This window comes from Triplophysa dalaica, chromosome 19, assembly GCF_015846415.1.
Source record: "Triplophysa dalaica isolate WHDGS20190420 chromosome 19, ASM1584641v1, whole genome shotgun sequence".
In the NCBI taxonomy this organism is placed as follows: Eukaryota; Metazoa; Chordata; class Actinopteri; order Cypriniformes; family Nemacheilidae; genus Triplophysa; species Triplophysa dalaica.
The window spans coordinates 20,661,387-20,680,638 of NC_079560.1; the positions used below are offsets into that span (position 1 = coordinate 20,661,387).

General features: G+C 42.2%; 1 protein-coding gene across 2 annotated transcripts in view; it reads right to left on the bottom strand.

The window, feature by feature from the left end:
• Nucleotides 1–480: 480 nt before the first annotated feature.
• jakmip2 (janus kinase and microtubule interacting protein 2) overlaps nucleotides 481–19,252 on the bottom strand; it is a 63,297-nt gene continuing 44,525 nt past the window's right edge. The window contains exons 8-22 of one of the 2 annotated variants that reach the window (XM_056731823.1): nucleotides 13,632–13,688; nucleotides 11,850–11,972; nucleotides 11,636–11,764; nucleotides 11,236–11,319; nucleotides 11,065–11,127; nucleotides 10,508–10,606; nucleotides 10,316–10,414; nucleotides 10,168–10,221; nucleotides 10,008–10,073; nucleotides 9,856–9,924; nucleotides 9,702–9,779; nucleotides 5,993–6,196; nucleotides 4,090–4,155; nucleotides 3,740–3,816; nucleotides 481–3,522 (exon numbers count right to left, since the gene is read on the bottom strand). In XM_056731823.1, coding sequence (XP_056587801.1) covers nucleotides 3,766–3,816; nucleotides 4,090–4,155; nucleotides 5,993–6,196; nucleotides 9,702–9,779; nucleotides 9,856–9,924; nucleotides 10,008–10,073; nucleotides 10,168–10,221; nucleotides 10,316–10,414; nucleotides 10,508–10,606; nucleotides 11,065–11,127; nucleotides 11,236–11,319; nucleotides 11,636–11,764; nucleotides 11,850–11,972; nucleotides 13,632–13,688 — 1,242 coding nt within the window. In that variant the 3' untranslated portion in view covers nucleotides 481–3,522; nucleotides 3,740–3,765. Of the gene's footprint in view, nucleotides 3,598–3,739; nucleotides 3,817–4,089; nucleotides 4,156–5,992; nucleotides 6,197–9,701; nucleotides 9,780–9,855; nucleotides 9,925–10,007; nucleotides 10,074–10,167; nucleotides 10,222–10,315; nucleotides 10,415–10,507; nucleotides 10,607–11,064; nucleotides 11,128–11,235; nucleotides 11,320–11,635; nucleotides 11,765–11,849; nucleotides 11,973–13,631; nucleotides 13,689–19,252 lie in introns of both variants that reach the window. The other variant, XM_056731822.1, reaches the window with a different exon arrangement.

Genomic DNA, 19,252 nt, shown 5'->3' on the forward strand with positions numbered 1-19,252 from the left:
GTTACAATGGCTAGTTATTTTTAATAATGTTTAATAAAATAAAAATAATAACATAAAAGGATGTTAATATATATTACAAATATAAAATCAAGTAATGGTAACTATGTTGGTAAAATCTGATTTTAGAGATGACATTTGCTGGCTTTCCCTTACACATGGAATTAAATGTATTAATATTCCATTCTTTTATTGTACTACATACAATATGTATTTCTTTTCATTGCATTTTTACATTCTTGTCTGTGGTGCAGAACATCTAGGAACACTTCCAGTTTCACTTTTATCTTCTTTGTCCACTGAAGAAACTTTCTATTAAACAGCAACGGTAAGATATAGACAAAACCATAAATTGACAGGTGACATCACATATTTTTTAACACTGCTATTTTAATCTTTTTGTTATCAAGTTACACTTTGTTCACATTTCTTCTTTAACCTATGAAGGTAAACACTTCAGTTTCTGGGGAAGGAATTGTGAAATGTCCTACAATAACAGAGACACCAGTAACATAAAATATAAATCCTCACATTCACACTTGTGCCATAATGAATAGTACAGTACATTTATCTCTTTAACTTTGTCAGCACACAGATCGTTTCACTTCATCATGTGCTTCATCCTCATTAATAAAGGTAAACTAAATGATAACTAATGTTAGCAGGATATGTTCATTCACTGTTGGGGCGCATACACACATAACACACATCATATTACATTACTGTAATATTTACCTTACTTCAGTATACTACAGTAAATGTGTGTAATATATAGTCGTTCAACTTGTGCATTAACTCAATCAGCAGTGTTTCTGAAACCGTTCTATCTTGCGTAGACAGCAGAAACAGTATAACTTCGTGGCTGAAACACATTTTTGTGTTACTTATATTTGCGCATAATTATTTCCTAAGAAACCTACGGAACTCCCTCTATCCATGTTGAACGCGATTGGTTTAGTGATCCCGACGTCACTCATTCATGTGCACGCGCGCACAAACTAATCTTAGCTTCAGGATCAAAGCTTGAGTTGACAAAGAAACTCCTGGAGCTGCTTTATGGTACCAACCAAGCTTGATCACGTTGGTTTGGTTTTGGCAACCCAAAACTAATCCTGTAACCCAGAGTTTGTTCAGCAATGTTCATGGTACAGGCCCCTGGAGTAGATCAGCTAAGTGAAGCTCAAGTTCTGCTGCGTCACTCATTACATACAGATCTAGCCAACCACCATTCGACACTTGGAGTATATAAGATCTGTTCACATTCAATGTTTGCGTTCACAGATACTGACGCTGACGTTTACCCCCTTCTTTCCCCCCACCATTAGGTTGGTCTTGTCCATACATCTGGGGACGGGCTACACCCCTGCTTTCGTCTTAAGAAACAAAGACAAAAGAACTTGATCATAAAATCTATGTTGCATTTTTGATAAGTTGTTAAATATATATCTGGTTGAACTCTGTTTATCGCACCATACTGTTCCCTGACGAAACCAAGTGTAAGTTTGAGGAAATGTTCTTCTGTTGGCCTAACATGGTTTAGTTTTTAAGGCCACATTCACGTAGCATTGTTGGGGAAGCTTGGTGTGAAAGCAGAGATTGTAATGGTACCATAGATACAAATGTAATGCATTGTCTGCCAAATGCTCATTCTGTGAACTTTAAATTTCTAACGTTTCGCACTAACATATGTACAGGCCAACAAAAGACATCATTTGACTGCTTATATGTGGCAGCCAAAATTTGTTTCAGAATGATAAATACAGAGAACATTTTCTTTCAAAAAGAGTTTTCATAGCTGCCAATGAATGAGAGTAGCATGCCCATGGACCCCTCCAGATCGGAAGTTTATAGTCAAAGTTTTATCTTGGAGCGAATTTCAAACATATCGTCACTGTGGCTCTGTTGAGATCTGAATGTCCAAGGCTATAAAGAAAGAGAAGAAGGATTTGCAGAGGAGAGGTGTAGAGTTTAATGAAATGAATCCAAACCTGGTATACAGAATGCCCCAAAACATATGTACAAGCCCGAGACGAAGCCGGTTAAAGTTAGAAAGATCGTTCGGTAGAAACCAGTGAGTGAAAGTCTTGCTGCTATCTACAGCCGTAGAGGTGAACAAGTAAAAAAGAAGTGCACACAGCAGAGATATGTGAATAAATACAGAGAGGGTGAAATATCTGCAGCCGTCACCACAATACACCTCAAAAATGTTAAACCCTCAGAGGAGACACACATGTACATATCAACAAACATTATATATATATATATACCCTATATACAGCACAGCTACACATCAGCCTGATTCATGAAACCTTCTGTCACAATCATTCACAAAGTCATTCTTACTGGCATGTGACGCTAAAGCCCCGTTGTATTCCTGTGATGATCACGTGAGGTCAATAATGGGACGGTTTTACTTGCAGAAAATGACATACATCATCAGAATGGTTTTGTGAACAATTTTTTCAAAAATGTTCAGAATGAGACCCAATGAGCATAAAAACATTAAAAACAGGTCGTTCAGTCGAAAGTTTTTACAGTAAGGGTGAGATCTGTCAATACATCAGCGATCAATCATCAAGTATTTATTCACCTTTGTTCATGTTCATGTCAATGTAAGTGTAAGAGTTGATTCGCTGTGCATTCACAGTTATAAACTTTGATGAGAAAAAGGTTTCAGTACGTGAATTGAGAGGAACATAAACTAAGATGAATAAATGCTGTTGTTTGTTAATGAAGCTTGTTAAAGGCAGGTTGTTCACATCCTGATAACAATCATTAAGTGACGGGGTCTAAATTCTTTACATAAACAAATATCTTCTGAGAACATCACATGTTGGTGTGGATTTAATGATAGGATTTGATATTTGTCTGTCAAACTCTGGATCTGCTCTGCTCTCTCACACAATCTTCTGTCATCTTCAGCGTGGTCATGTGTTTTGGAGGAGGTGTGGCTTTAGAGAATGGGGGTCTCATGGTATCACCCAAACATGTATTTCAAACCTGTGTGGCTTTCTTTCTTCTGCAGAACACAAAAGAAGATGTTTCAAAGAAGTCCACTGACTTCATGGTTCAGTTCAACATTCTTTCAAATCTCTTTGTTTATTTTCTGCTGAAGAAAGAAAAGTCATACGGGTTTGACATGAGTACATGATGACAGAAGTTTCATTTTTGGGTGAAATTGAAGTTTTGTTAATGACTGTAACGTGTGTTACTGATGGTACTGTATGTTGAAGACAGAAGCGTTCGTCTGTTTCTGCGTTCAGGCAGCGAGGGTCCCGACCGTCACCTCACCTATAAACCCTGAGTGTCTGTTTTCATTTCTCAAAGTGTGTGAGGGTCAGACAGACGGACAGAGCGAGATGGTTTGCGGTTGGTGGTCGTCGCAGTGAAGACTCAGCGGCTCCCTGCATGGCAGAGATAATCCTCTAGTTTGATGTTTGGTCTCTTGTATCGGTGTGTCTCTGTAATCCGGAAGTCAAATCCAGTGCAGTGTTTCCAGTAGAATCCAGACCTCTGAACATCCCGCTTCCACACACATGTAAAACAAAACCGCCTTGAGTCACCACAACCGGAAAACTGCAGGTGCATGCGACAGCAATCCTGTCGAAACGAAGACACACGTGTTGATGGGATCAGATTCATTTCAAAGGTATTCCTAGAGCACTTTTGGAATGCTTTAAAGCAGACGTAAGTGATGAAATGTGATGAACACAGAAGAGGGAAAGAAGTCACCTGAACTCACCTGTGCAGCGGGAGATGTCAGAGACATCAAGGCCAAAGAATAAAGGCAAGAGAGAAGAATAAAAAGAGAAATAAAAACTGAAAGAAGACAAAAGAGAAATAAGGTAAGACAGGGAACTATTAGAGAAATCCATCCAATTGTATTCAATATAATAAGAGAACACTCATCATCTTTGTCTTTTGTTAATAGAAAATGAGACAGAGACTCAGGATGTTCTTTCACCTGTAGATCATTTACTGTTCTTCAACTAGAAATATTCATACGTTTGGTTACGTGTCTCTTTCCTCATCTGTTTAAAGTCAACACAACATCTTTTGTACATTTGAGTCATTTATTAGGCTTGCTCGTACCTTCTCCTCCAGATCTTTTATCTGTCTCCTCTGAATGTCAGTCTTATCCTCCAGGTCTCTGATCCTCTGCACACACGCGCACACACACACACACACACACACACACACATGTAAATCATATATCAGTACACAAATAATACTCAAGTAAACCATCTTCTGTTCTCACAGCCTCATGAGAGTTCAGATGCTGTTAAATCTGCTGCTCTCTTCTGTTCATCACACACGTATATTAAAGCTGAACTACTCAAATGGCATCACATTCACACGGCTAGCAGGTCGACGTGATCTCATTCCTTTCAATGGAAGCTCAGCTACACCCGGCGACACGAGCATCAGTGTCTGGTAAAGATACAAACTAGATGCAGATAATGAGTGCCTTCCAAAAGCGGTGACACTCATGTCAGCCGTCTCTCATTGGTTAGTTTAATGTTGTTGATAACTGTTAATAAAGCAACCAAACCTAGAAACTCCTTCTAATGACCTCAAGTCACTGGCTGTGTTTATGCAGCGTCTACACCGGACACGCCATGATGCATTGTGATAAAAGATAATAGAAGGCATTCAAACTCATTGGAATTTCACATTTTGTCCAAACTGGATGCAGTGTGGCGTGATAATCGCATCAGAACAAGCTGTATGTTGTGTCACATCACACTAGTCACGTCCAGTTTAGACACATCAAACTGTTATTATTTGATTTAGATTTGAACCCTATAATTGCATCATAATGTAAAGCACATTATTCCTAATAAAGTTATTATCTGTATCTTTTTATATATTTTTTAGTGGTGGGCATAGATCATTTTTTTTAATTTAGATTAATCTCACTGTAATCTTGGAATTAATCTAGATTAAAATGGCTGATTTGAATTCTGCCGAAGGCATTCAGAATATGTGTGCTACCCAAATAATGACTAAAAGTAAGTCTTTGAGAACGGGTTTCTCAAGCCATGTGGCGCATTAGACCAGGGGCTCATCTCTTGTTTCCAAAATGCATCACAAACTGCTTGAGAAAGCTGTTCTACTATGATAATTGGTGATGAAAATTAAATTATGTTCAATAAAATGAACTTGTGTTTACTTCCGCATTAGCTAAGGGATGATTTGCGTTTAGGTGGTACTTGAGACTGGAAGAGCTCCTACAGTAAACCAATTCCGCATTGCACAAGGTGCAAACAACCTTAATAAGTCTTGTCGATGTTTCCATTGGGAAGCTTCTTAAAAATAAATTTTCCCTGAAGCAAACCCGGCGGCTTCATAGCTGCATCCACGTTAGCACGTCACGTTTGATGTGGTAATTTCACAGTAACGTTATGTTGTGTTCCGACCAAACGCAAATGGCGCGTCAAGTGCGAGTGATTTACATGTTAAGTCAATGCAAGGTCGCGATAGACCTACTTGCAAGTTGAAAAATCTCTTTCTCGCTCGGTACAGTGCAGTTAAGCTGGTATACATCCGCGCTAAAATATCAAGGTGAAAGTCATCATAGCTTGCGTTGTATAAACCCAGCTCCCAACCCAACTTTGAGAATAGATTAACGGCGACATTTTTTTTATCGCGCAATAAGAGTCTCACTGTTAACGGCCCACCACTAATATTTTTATTCTGTGTAGTGTTATATCTATGAAACATGTGTTTGAGAGTAAGGTCTCTCTGCTGTGTGCACTTCTTTTTTACTTGTTCACCTCTACGGCTGTAGATAGCAGCAAGACTTTCATTCAATCTTCTGAATGTCTGTACTGAACATGTGGCAGAATGCACAATAAAGCGGACTCAGACATGACTCTTCATGTTCATCCTCTCCAGCAGAAAAGATCTTCACTCATTGGATAAATGCTCTCTCTTTACTAAGCAGTCACTTTGATAAAAGCAGATGTTAAATGAATAAAGAGAGAGAGAGGACCTGGTGTGCCTGATGTAGAAGCTCCATCCTCTCCTGTAGGATCTGACAGTCGTATTCTCTGCTCTTCCTCAGCATCTGTCTGCGCAGTTTCTCCACGGCCGTGCGTAGCTCGTCCTTCTGCAGCTCATCCAGAGGATCTCCGTACTTGATCACCTTCTCCTGCTGAAGAGCGTTATACAGCGTGGCCTCCAGCTCCTGGATTTGCTGTTGCACACACAAGTGGATAAGATGAGCGCTGACATACGTCTATGAATAAATATCCAAACAAATCATCACCAGAGACGAGAACTCATCCCAGTATTTCCAGCACTGTTTCCGGTCCTGTTCTGTCCGTGTACTAGTCAACATTTGAATAATACACGCATTATAACATTCATTATTGAACTTTTGTCTCCTACATTTAATAATAATAGTTCACTTTACTGAAACACAAATGTAAGAACATTTTAATTGTAATTGTGCCTAAAAGATCTAAAATAAATCAAAGCAAAGTTCACTTCCGATGACAATAAAGAGTCTTCAGGAACGGTTGCAGAAGCTTCAGATTATCTGTGGTCTTATTTATAACTGTTGTGAATGCCCTGAAAGAGGAGTACGCCACTTCTCACGCAAGAGATGAGATTCATAAAATCAAACTTGACTGAAAAATGTGGGCACCTGCACACAAACTCTGACCCATGCATACACACATTTTGGAGACTAGGGGCGACAAAGATGGTGAGTTGGTGAACTCAAGTTAGATTGCAGAAAGTAAATGTGATGAAAACGATAGTAAGTGTTAATGCCTCACACACATTTAATTTGACCTCACATCTGTTAAAGATCCACATTAGCACAAAGATGAAATCTGCTGTTATTTGTGCTTGAATTGATCATTGTTTCGTGCACCTCTTGTAAAATCCAACTCAAATCTTAAATAAATATTCAATCTAAATATTTAGTCGCCGCTGTCTCACCATTACACTGTGAGCACATGAGGAGGAAGTGATCTGACTGCAGTGGTTCTCAAAACCCCACGGGTACTGCAGGGGGTACGTGAGAGAAACTGACATTTAGGAATAAATAATGAAAATCAATAAATTATGATAAAAGTATTTTTATATAAAATTAGGACTACACAAAGACGCATAAAAAATAAATGAATAATAAATGAGTTATTAGATATAATAACTGTTTGACTCTTTTTTCACTGTATTTTAAAGTAAACTGTTGTTGTCTGGTCAAGGGGTACTTAGCTTGAAAAAATCATAAAAAGGGTACTTGAGCCAAAAAAAGTTTGAGGACCACTGTATTAAAGGACAGCATCACAAACCATAACTGCAGAACACAGTGTAAATAAATAACAAGATATATTTTCCTTAGATACTGAGCATGCCAATGTCTGGAAGTAAAGCCCTTAAGCTCTCACACAATCATTTGTCAACTTCTCAATGTGTTGAGTGTATTTTCCTCCCAGCCAGCCAGGATGATATACTTGACACATTACGTCACCGTGAACGACACCATCACGACAGGGCTTAAAATAATCTGTCAACCGGTTCATTGAAACAAACTGTCGAACAGATCTGAGGTGCAAATCCAAACAGGATATATCACCCTTTGAAGGCCACGTCAGAGTGAAAACCATAATGGTCGCCATATTGAAGGGTCTTTCCAAACCAAAGTGCACATAACCTGCCACTTCAAAGGGCCCTTTGGAATTCTGGAAGGGTACAACTGATGGGTACAACTAACCCCCGTGATTCTGTGTGTGGCAATGGCGCCTCCTTATGGGCACAGGATGATGACACAGAAGGGCACTTCAAGAAACAGTTGTTTGCTCTTCAACCCTTTGAAGCTCTCTCTCCAGAGGGTCATCCTTTTGAAGGGTTTAAGTCATTGGGATGAACCCCTCACAATGGAACGCAGGGCTGCTTTACAGTAATAAATGGGACCTACCATCACTAGTGAGCAATGAACTACTAAGTACTTATAAATGTTACAAATGAATCCAAACATGTGCTGAGAATTTATAATGTACAGTATATTCTGTGACTTTGGTACGCCTAGTGCATGTCAACTATTTAAAGCTTGTTCGAGCGCCAGACAGTATTTGGCCTGTCAACCAAGATGAATAAAAAGAAAAAGGTACGATGTTTCAGTCAGAAAATTAACCATTCGTAAGCCATTATTGACGAATAAATCATGAGAAATTTTTATATTTCTAAAAAAACAAACGAATAAACAATATATATAAATGTCTAAACAATATGCACGATTTCAATAGATATATATATATATGCAAACAATTCAAAACACAACAAATAATTTTCACCGATAAAGTTAAAGTAACTGAGGATGCTTACTGCAACCAAAAAAATAACAGATAAACGTCCAACTCAAAACATTCAAGAAATCAATTCACAAAAATATCTAATATATACACCTATACACCTCTTCAGGTTCTGCTTTCTTATAGCGTCACTTGTTTCCAATGGAAATACGCTCCACTTCACTTCAGTACCGGTTCTCATCCTCGTACTTTAAAGGCCGTTATTCTTTTTCCTTTTTTTTTTCTTCCTCTACAGCTTTATCTGATTTCCTTAATTAAGATAACCTTACACGGGCATGGGCGGGGCAAATTTCCGGTCGTCAACAATTCTCACATAATTTATGGCTTATTTACAGGAGAGTTTATTTTCTGACCTTTGAAACTACATGTCTAGAAAAAGAAACAGAAAAAAACAGATACATGGAATATAACTGGCTATGCAGAAATCTAAAATATTTGCTGAACGTTAAAAAATCCTCTAAGGGGAGACTTCTCCCTTTTCTCAAACAATTTATGCAAACACTATTTAATCTTTTACTATCATTTAATGTTACCATCATCATTTAAACCCTCTGCACAATCATCTGCACAATCCACCTGAAAATGTCATGATCCATGAGTCTTGTGGCAGGATCATGTCAGACCCATGTGTTTTATGTGGAGAGGAGTATGGCATTGTGTTGTTTTGATTTGCCATGCTTTCTCTCCGGTGTCGCAAGCCTTGGCCTCACCCCCTTGTTTTTCCATTAGCACCCCATCAGTGTTCTGCCCGTCACCCCCCATTTGTCATTATTCCCTAGTTAGTGTTCCCTTTATAAACCCTCTTTGTATTCATTGTCCCTCCTCCGTTCATTGTGTGTGTTTACCTAGACCCTTGCCTAGCCTTGTGAGTAAATCCCTTCGTATTTCGTGTGAGGATTCACTTGTTCCTGTTTGCTGATTTCCCCAATCGTGTTATTTTGACTTATTATCCTGCCCCCTTGAGGGAAGTTTTTTGCATGAATTCTTGTTTAAGTTTGCTGTGTTTTCCCCATAGTGGGTTTTTGTTTAAATTTAATAAAGTTCACTGCCTGTGCCTGGATTCTGCCTCACAACCCGTTCCTGACACACAAGGCAACTGTGAAAAGGAAGATTTACATGTTTGAGTATTGCCTCCTTCATTGTGCTCCATCTCCCCCTTTCCCACCCCATGTGTCAAATCCTGGACACGCCCCTGTGGTCATCTCAGATATTGTCAGTGTGAACAGTTCATCATTCATAACTCTCACCCTGGTTGAAAAGCCACTGCCTTATAAAATGAAGTAGAATGTGACAAGAGAGTAAGAACTCTGAATAAGAAAAAATGTTGACGTGAAGGAAATTTTTGAGCGGATGAAAAGTCTGTGGTGTTGTTTTTACCATGTAAGCCTGATCCAGGGCCTGTTTCCTATAGTCCAGCTCCTCCTCCAGATATCCCTTCTGTTTACGGAACATCTCCTGTAAGATTCCACAACATCTGTTTCATTCCATTCATCTCCTCCTCATTACTGTACATGTGTGTGTGTGAACTCACCATCTCCAGCTCCAGATCCATCATCTTCTGATGTAGAGCTGCTTCAGTGCCTTCAATCTGCTGAATCCACTGGACAAACACACAGTGACAAACATCTGACGTCTGCTCGTGATCAAAGACTTTTATTGACTATGAAATATGTCATGACAGACCTTCTCAGCGAGAGACAGGACAGTACTGGCTTGAATAATGGCCACCTGCTCCTCGTTCCTTAAGTTCTGATAGAAGAAGAAAACACATGGTGACTCTCAGGTTCACAGTATTCTGATATGTGATGATAACGTAACACGTGGTGATGGGTCAGTGTCGTACCCCGTTGTCACCCAGAATATCCAGCAGTTTGATGAGGTCTGGTATACACACGTCCTGTGAGTAGAGCAGAAGTGAGTGACTCTTCAAAGAGAAACCCTGAACAGTTCAGCAAGTGCACTTCATCATCATCATCATCATTAGTGTTTACCTTCACTCCCTCCTTTATACAGTAAATCTGCAGAGCGCTCACTCCCTCAGAGAACGGATGAATCTGAAGTGTAAACGGAGGAGATCTCCTTTCTCGCTCCTGTCACATCAACACATCACGTCACAAACTTCATACCATGAGCGAGAGAGAGAGAGAGAGAGAGAGAGAGAGAGAGATAGAGAGAGATCTGACCTCCAGCTCCAGTATGCGAAACTCCAGCAGTTCATTTTGATCTTTTGAGTCCTGAAGTTCCTGGTGCACTTTTCCATTCACATTCTGCAACTTTTCAACCTGATCAAACATAAAGTTCCACAAAGAACAGAAATCAACTCACGCTCCATCGCCTGCTTAATCAGTTTTTAGGTCCTTTTGAAATCATATCAGCATCTCAACGTGGACAAGGTGAAGAGAATCTGCTGAAGTTGAAAGCGAGCCTGTGAATGTTGTGGGGTTGTTGGAGAGTGGCCCGAAGGCTTTTGTGTTCTCAGAAACTGCAGATCAACTGGACATGTTTCACAAATATCAATTCAACAGAGCTGAGATGAGAGAGGTACAGGGCTACCCAAAGATGATCTTGGTCATTCATGTGTTAAGGGATAAATGGTGCTGCAGTCTCTTCACCATGACATGCTGTTTTAAAATTCAACAAACTCATTTCTACTCTCTTTAATGGAGAACAATGTTTTGATTTGAAATCCAATTATTTCATCTAAACCATGACCTGTATGAAGACAAGTGTTCACACGCACCTTGTCCAGAAGCTCCTGGTTACGTCTGAGGAACAACTGCTTCTCCTCCACCCATTTGGAGTCCTATGAGAGAGAGAAAGCGTATGAACCACAGCCACTGAAAGAATCATTTCATCTCATGATGATGTGAGTGTAAAGCCTTGAGTTGGTCAATTTGTGAAAATCTTTTACCTGTCCTTTTACGGCAAGCTCTTTTTCCAAGTCTTCAATCTTAGCTTTATACCTCTGAACATCTGCTTGGAGCTGCTCATGGGCCTACAGTTCAATCGGACACATCAACACATCCGTTACAAGAAGAGAACATGAATCAGCTCTTATGAACAGTGTGTCCAGAATTGTGTTGTTACAATACACAATGGGATTGTGTTGCTTTGTGACTGCTACAGCACTACTCTGAGAGCTTGATTTGGAGAACACACAAACTCATGACATGTAAAGCTGCTCAAGAAAAGAGATGCGGCTTCACGTCATACTGTGCTGCAGGACGGACAAACAATGTCAAGTTTGTTTTATTCATATGGACCAGACAGCACGTCCGGCATATATAGCCTTTGAGAAGAATTTCAGGAACCTTGGCCTCCGCTTCAGCATCCAGTACGCCTCCGTTATGCTCCTGCAGGATGGCGTAAGCTCTCTGAAGAGCCTGATACTCCCGAGTCAACTGCTTGAAGCGCATCTCAGACTCCTCAGCTGCCAGCCTCTGCAGAACAACACGTGAACATGATCAACGCTTCAAACAGAATCCAGTCAAACAAACATCACGCACATCAAACATGTAAGCTCACCTCATCTAAATCTTCATCTGGTGTTGCTGGAGTTCGATCCACGCGCAGAGAGGCCACAGAGGAGGTTTCCGAATCCATCGACTCTTCATCGTACCCGTAGAAAGTATCTACAACAATGTGTCTCTGCATACAGGACCACATGAGCATGTGTGGGTACAAATGAACTTTATCATGGAATTAAAGAAGGAACAGACTCCCTCGTTATTCACAGACCCTCATGTTCCTTCTTTGGGGTAGTTTTGCTCATATTACGTTCATGAAAATTCTTCAGACAGCTCTTGGCCATATATAAACACTTTAAAGGGGTCACATGGCACAAATACGTGTTGTTCTGTGTCTTTGGTGTGTTATAAGTTGCTCATGCATGTATTAGACACGTAAAATAGCAAAACTGAAAGTTTGAAACAAAAGAGTTCTATCTAAAAGCAATTGCTCACCCAGACCTGACTGAAACACCTCGTGTAACCCCACCCCCACAAATCTACATCAGTTCGTACAATGACTTGACTAAGACCTCCCAAATGTATACGCGAGTAAGGTGGTGTTCCTGTAAATCTCCATGTCGTGGAGACACTGTGTGTTTCATTAAGAAAAAAAACCTCTTTGTTTGCCCTTTCAAAAGATGATACAACCAAAAATGAACGGTTATATTTTATTTACAACACTGTTCCAGAAAATCTGAATGCTCAAGTTTGTGCAGCGCATTTCACTGACGATTGCTTCACGAACGTGGGAGAGAGATTAACAGAGGCTATGCGCGAAAGCTTTGGTTAAAAAGTGGGGCCATTACAACCATTACAACTTCCCATGTCAGGCGCTTCAGATTCACAGCCTGTAAGCATATATTCATTGTAAAAGACTTTGTTAGGGACAAACACCGGTAGAGTTTGTCGTGTGTTTGTGATCTGCAAATGCAGACACGCGCGCAACGTGAAAACAGACGACATAAGTCCTAATAATCAGTAAAAAAATTCCAACTAGAGGCAACAAATGTGTTTTTAATGGGGATTTATTGTCTTTGTTGAGTCGTGAAGTAACACCGGTTGATCAAGAAGGCTTTTATGCGCTGGTGTTATTTATGATATTATCATTCCCTGCTGTACTGTGAGCGTGTTTCTCTCTCACACTAACTCTGTATGATGTATATGGGTGTTTGTTTATAGTCTTTATAACCTTGTATATAAAAGGTTAAACAGAAAGATATAGATTTTAACTTTTTAACATAACACTTTTGTTTTTAAAACCTTACCAATCCTTTACATCCTGTTTGTGTCAAGCTAGCAATGTTGATGTATCAGCTTGATCATCTTCATTATCTGCATCTCCATATCTAACCCTAACTGATGTCATGTATCACCTGTGAGTACAATTGAAGAGGAACCTGATGTTCTGAATATAGTGAGAGGGGTTGATTTCCATAAAAAACACTCTGATATTACACCAATCTCTACGCACTAACAACTGGCCAACCATACCACATCTCACTTTTCAGAGCCATGAGCTTTGTAAAAGATCAGCATGTTTCAGAGAGGCGGAGCAAAGAGGTGATACAAACATGAACGGTGTGAGGAAAATATAGCGTTTATAAACCTTAAATCATGTTTACACATCGCATTACATCATAAAAAACCAAAATATTTGTTTTAGATGTGTCATATGACTCCTTTAAAACTGACCACAGCTGTCAAATGTCATACATCCACATGACTTATGAAGATACTTCTAATGGCGTGTTTGAACTATTATGAGGAAATTCAGAAAAACACACCGCAGTGATCTCACCTTTATAGGTCTGCTGTTGCGTTTATGCCTCTTCTTCCTCAAGAGCTTTTCTCTGTCCTGTAAAACACAGACAAAATACAGCTTGTTCATGAGCACGAAACACTGTCTGACAGGAAACACTCACTGACTGACAGGAGACACTCAATGACTGACACTCACTGACTGACAGGTAACACACACTGACTGACACTCACTGACTGACAGGAAACACTCACTGACTGACAGGAAACACTCACTGACTGACACTCACTGACTGACAGGAAACACTCACTGACTGACAGGTAACACACACTGACTGACACTCACTGACTGACAGGAAACACACACTGACTGACACTCACTGACTGACAGGAGACACTCAATGACTGACAGGAAACACACACTGACTGACAGGAAACACTCACTGACTGACAGGAAACACACACTGACTGACAGGAAACACTCACTGACTGACAGGAAACACACACTGACTGACAGGAAACACTCACTGACTGACAGGAAACACACACTGACTGACAGGAAACACTCACTGACTGACAGGAAACACTCAATCGCTGACAGGAAACACTCACTGACTGACAGGAAACACTCAATCGCTGACAGGAAACACTCACTGACTGACAGGAGACACTCAATGACTGACAGGAAACACTTACTGACTGACAGGAAACACACACTGACTGACACTCACTGACTGACAGGAGACACTCAATGACTGACAGGAAACACACACTGACTGACAGGAAACACTCACTGACTGACAGGAAACACTCACTGACTGACACTCACTGACTGACAGGAAACACACACTGACTGACAGGAGACACTCACTGACTGACAGGAAACACTCACTGACTGACAGGAAACACTCACTGACTGACAGGAAACACTCACTTACTGACACTCACTGACTGACAGGAAACACACACTGACTGACAGGAAACACTCACTTACTGACACTCACTGACTGACAGGAAACACTCACTTACTGACACTCACTGACTGACAGGAGACACTCAATGACTGACACTCACTGACTGACAGGTAACACACACTGACTGACACTCACTGACTGACAGGAAACACACACTGACTGACACTCACTGACTGACAGGTAACACTCACTTACTGACACTCACTGACTGACAGGAGACACTCAATGACTGACACTCACTGACTGACAGGTAACACACACTGACTGACACTCACTGACTGACAGGAAACACACACTGACTGACACTCACTGACTGACAGGTAACACACACTGACTGACACTCACTGACTGACAGGAAACACACACTGACTGACACACACTGACTGACAGGAAACACACACTGACTGACAGGAAACACACACTGACTGACACTCACTGACTGACAGGTAACACACACTGACTGACAGGTAACACACACTGACTGACAGGAAACACACACTGACTGACAGGAAACACACACTGACTGACAGGAAACACACACTGACTGACAGGTAACACACACTGACTGACACTCACTGACTGACAGGAAACACACACTGACTGACACACACTGACTGACAGAAAACACACACTGACTGACAGAAAACCCTCACTGACTGACACTCACTGACTGACAGGAAACACACACTGACTGACACTCACTGACTGACAGGAAACACACACTGACTGACACTCACTGACTGACAGGAGACACACACTGACTGACACTCACTGACTGACAGGAAACACACACTGACTGACACTCACTGACTGACAGGAAACACTCACTGACTGACAGGAAACACACACTGACTGACAGGAGACACACACTGACTGACACTCACTGACTGACAGGAAACACTCACTGACTGACAGGAAACACTCACTGACTGACAGGAGACACACACTGACTGACACTCACTGACTGACAGGAAACACTCACTGACTGACAGGAAACACACACTGACTGACACTCACTGACTGACAGGAAACACTCACTGACTGACAGGAAACACACACTGACTGACACTCACTGACTGACAGGAAACACACACTGACTGACAGGAAACACACACTGACTGACACTCACTGACTGACAGGAAACACTCACTGACTGACACTCACTGACTGACAGGAAACACTCACTGACTGACAGGAAACACTCACTGACTGACTGACACTCACTGACTGACAGGAAACACACACTGACTGACACTCACTGACTGACAGGAAACACACACTGACTGACAGGAAACACTCACTGACTGACACTCACTGACTGACAGGAAACACTCACTGACTGACTGACACTCACTGACTGACAGGAAACACACACTGACTGACACTCACTGACTGACAGGAAACACACACTGACTGACAGGAAACACACACTGACTGACACTCACTGACTGACAGGAAACACACACTGACTGACACACACTGACTGACAGGAAACACACACTGACTGACACTCACTGACTGACAGGAAACACACACTGACTGACACTCACTGACTGACAGGAAACACTCACTGACTGACAGGAAACACACACCGACTGACAGGAAACACTCGCTGACTGACAGGAAACACTCACTGACTGACAGGAGACACTCACTGACTGACAGGAAACACACACTGACTGACACTCACTGACTGACAGGAAACACACACTGACTGACAGGAAACACACACTGACTGACACTCACTGACTGACAGGAAACACTCACTGACTGACAGGAAACACTCACTGACTGACAGGAAACACTCGCTGACTGACAGGTAACACTCACTGACTGACAGGAAACACTCAGTGACTGACAGGAAACACTCGCTGACTGACAGGAAACACTCACTGACTGACAGGAAACACTCGCTGACTGACAGGAAACACTCACTGACTGACAGGAAACACTCGCTGACTGACAGGAAACACTCGCTGACTGACAGGAGACACTCACTGACTGACAGGAAACACTCACTGACTGACAGGAGACACTCACTGACTGACAGGAAACACTCAGTGACTGACAGGAAACACTCGCTGACTGACAGGAAACACTCCCTGACTGACAGGAAACACTCACTGACTGACAGGAAACACTCGCTGACTGACAGGAAACACTCGCTGACTGACAGGAGACACTCACTGACTGACAGGAAACACTCACTGACTGACACTCACTGACTGACAGGAAACACACACTGACTGACACTCACTGACTGACAGGAAACACACACTGACTGACACTCACTGACTGACAGGAAACACACACTGACTGACACACACTGACTGACAGGAAACACACACTGACTGACACTCACTGACTGACAGGAAACACACACTGACTGACACTCACTGACTGACAGGAAACACTCACTGACTGACAGGAAACACACACTGACTGACAGAAAACACTCACTGACTGACAGGAAACACTCAGTGACTGACAGGAAACACTCGCTGACTGACAGGAAACACTCACTGACTGACAGGAGACACTCACTGACTGACAGGAAACACACACTGACTGACACTCACTGACTGACAGGAAACACACACTGACTGACAGGAAACACACACTGACTGACACTCACTGACTGATAGGAAACACTCGCTGACTGACAGGAAACACTCGCTGACTGACAGGAGACACTCACTGACTGACAGGAGACACTCACTGACTGACAGGAGACACTCACTGACTGACAGGAAACACACACTGACTGACACTCACTGACTGACAGGAAACACACACTGACTGACACTCACTGACTGACAGGAAACACTCACTGACTGACACACACTGACTGACAGGAAACACACACTGACTGACACTCACTGACTGACAGGAAACACACACTGACTGACACACACTGACTGACAGGAAACACACACTGACTGACACTCACTGACTGACAGGAAACACACACTGACTGACACTCACTGACTGACAGGAAACACTCACTGACTGACAGGAAACACACACTGACTGACAGAAAACACTCACTGACTGACAGGAAACACTCAGTGACTGACAGGAAACACTCGCTGACTGACAGGAAACACTCACTGACTGACAGGAGACACTCACTGACTGACAGGAAACACACACTGACTGACACTCACTGACTGACAGGAAACACACACTGACTGACAGGAAACACACACTGACTGACACTCACTGACTGACAGGAGACACTCACTGACTGACAGGAAACACACACTGACTGACACTCACTGACTGACAGGAAACACACACTGACTGACAGGAAACACACACTGACTGACACTCACTGACTGACAGGAAACACACACTGACTGACAGAAAACACTCACTGACTGACAGGAAACACTCGCTGACTGACAGGAAACACACACTGACTGACAGGAAACACTCACTGACTGACAGGAAACACTCACTGACTGACAGGAAACACTCAATCGCTGACAGGAAACACTCACTGACTGACAGGAAACACTCAATCGCTGACAGGAAACACTCACTGACTGACAGGAGACACTCACTGACTGACAGGAAACACTCACTGACTGACAGGAAACACTCAATCGCTGACAGGAAACACTCACTGACTGACAGGAGACACTCACTGACTGACAGGAAACACTCACTGACTGACAGGAGACACTCACTGACTGACAGGAAACACTCACTGACTGACAGGAAACACTCAATCGCTGACAGGAAACACTCACTGACTGACAGGAGACACTCACTGACTGACAGGAAACACTCACTGACTGACAGGAAACAGTCACTGACTGACAGGAAACACTCACTGACTGACAGGAAACAGTCACTGACTGACAGGAGACACTCACTGACTAACAGGAAACACACACTGACTGACAGGAAACATTCACTGACTTACATGAAACATTCAATCACTGACAGGAAACACTCACTGACTGACAGGAAACAGTCACTGACTGACAGGAAACACTCAATCGCTGACAGGAGACACTCACTGACTGACAGGAAACACTCACTGACTGACAGGAGACACTCACTGACTGACAGGAAACACTCACTGACTGACAGGAGACACTCACTGACTGACAGGAAACACTCAATCGCTGACAGGAAACACTCACTGACTGACAGGAAACACTCACTGACTGACAGGAAACACTCAATCGCTGACAGGAGACACTCACTGACTGACAGGAAACACTCACTGACTGACAGGAGACACTCACTGACTGACAGGAAACACTCACTGACTGACAGGAAACACTCAATCGCTGACAGGAAACACTCACTGACTGACAAGAGACACTCACTGACTGACAGGAAACACTCGCTGACTGACAGGAAACACTCGCTGACTGACAGGAGACACTCACTGACTGACAGGAGACACTCACTGACTGACAGGAGACACTCACTGACTGACAGGAAACACACACTGACTGACACTCACTGACTGACAGGAAACACACACTGACTGACACTCACTGACTGACAGGAAACACTCACTGACTGACACACACTGACTGACAGGAAACACACACTGACTGACACTCACTGACTGACAGGAAACACACACTGACTGACACACACTGACTGACAGGAAACACACACTGACTGACACTCACTGACTGACAGGAAACACACACTGACTGAC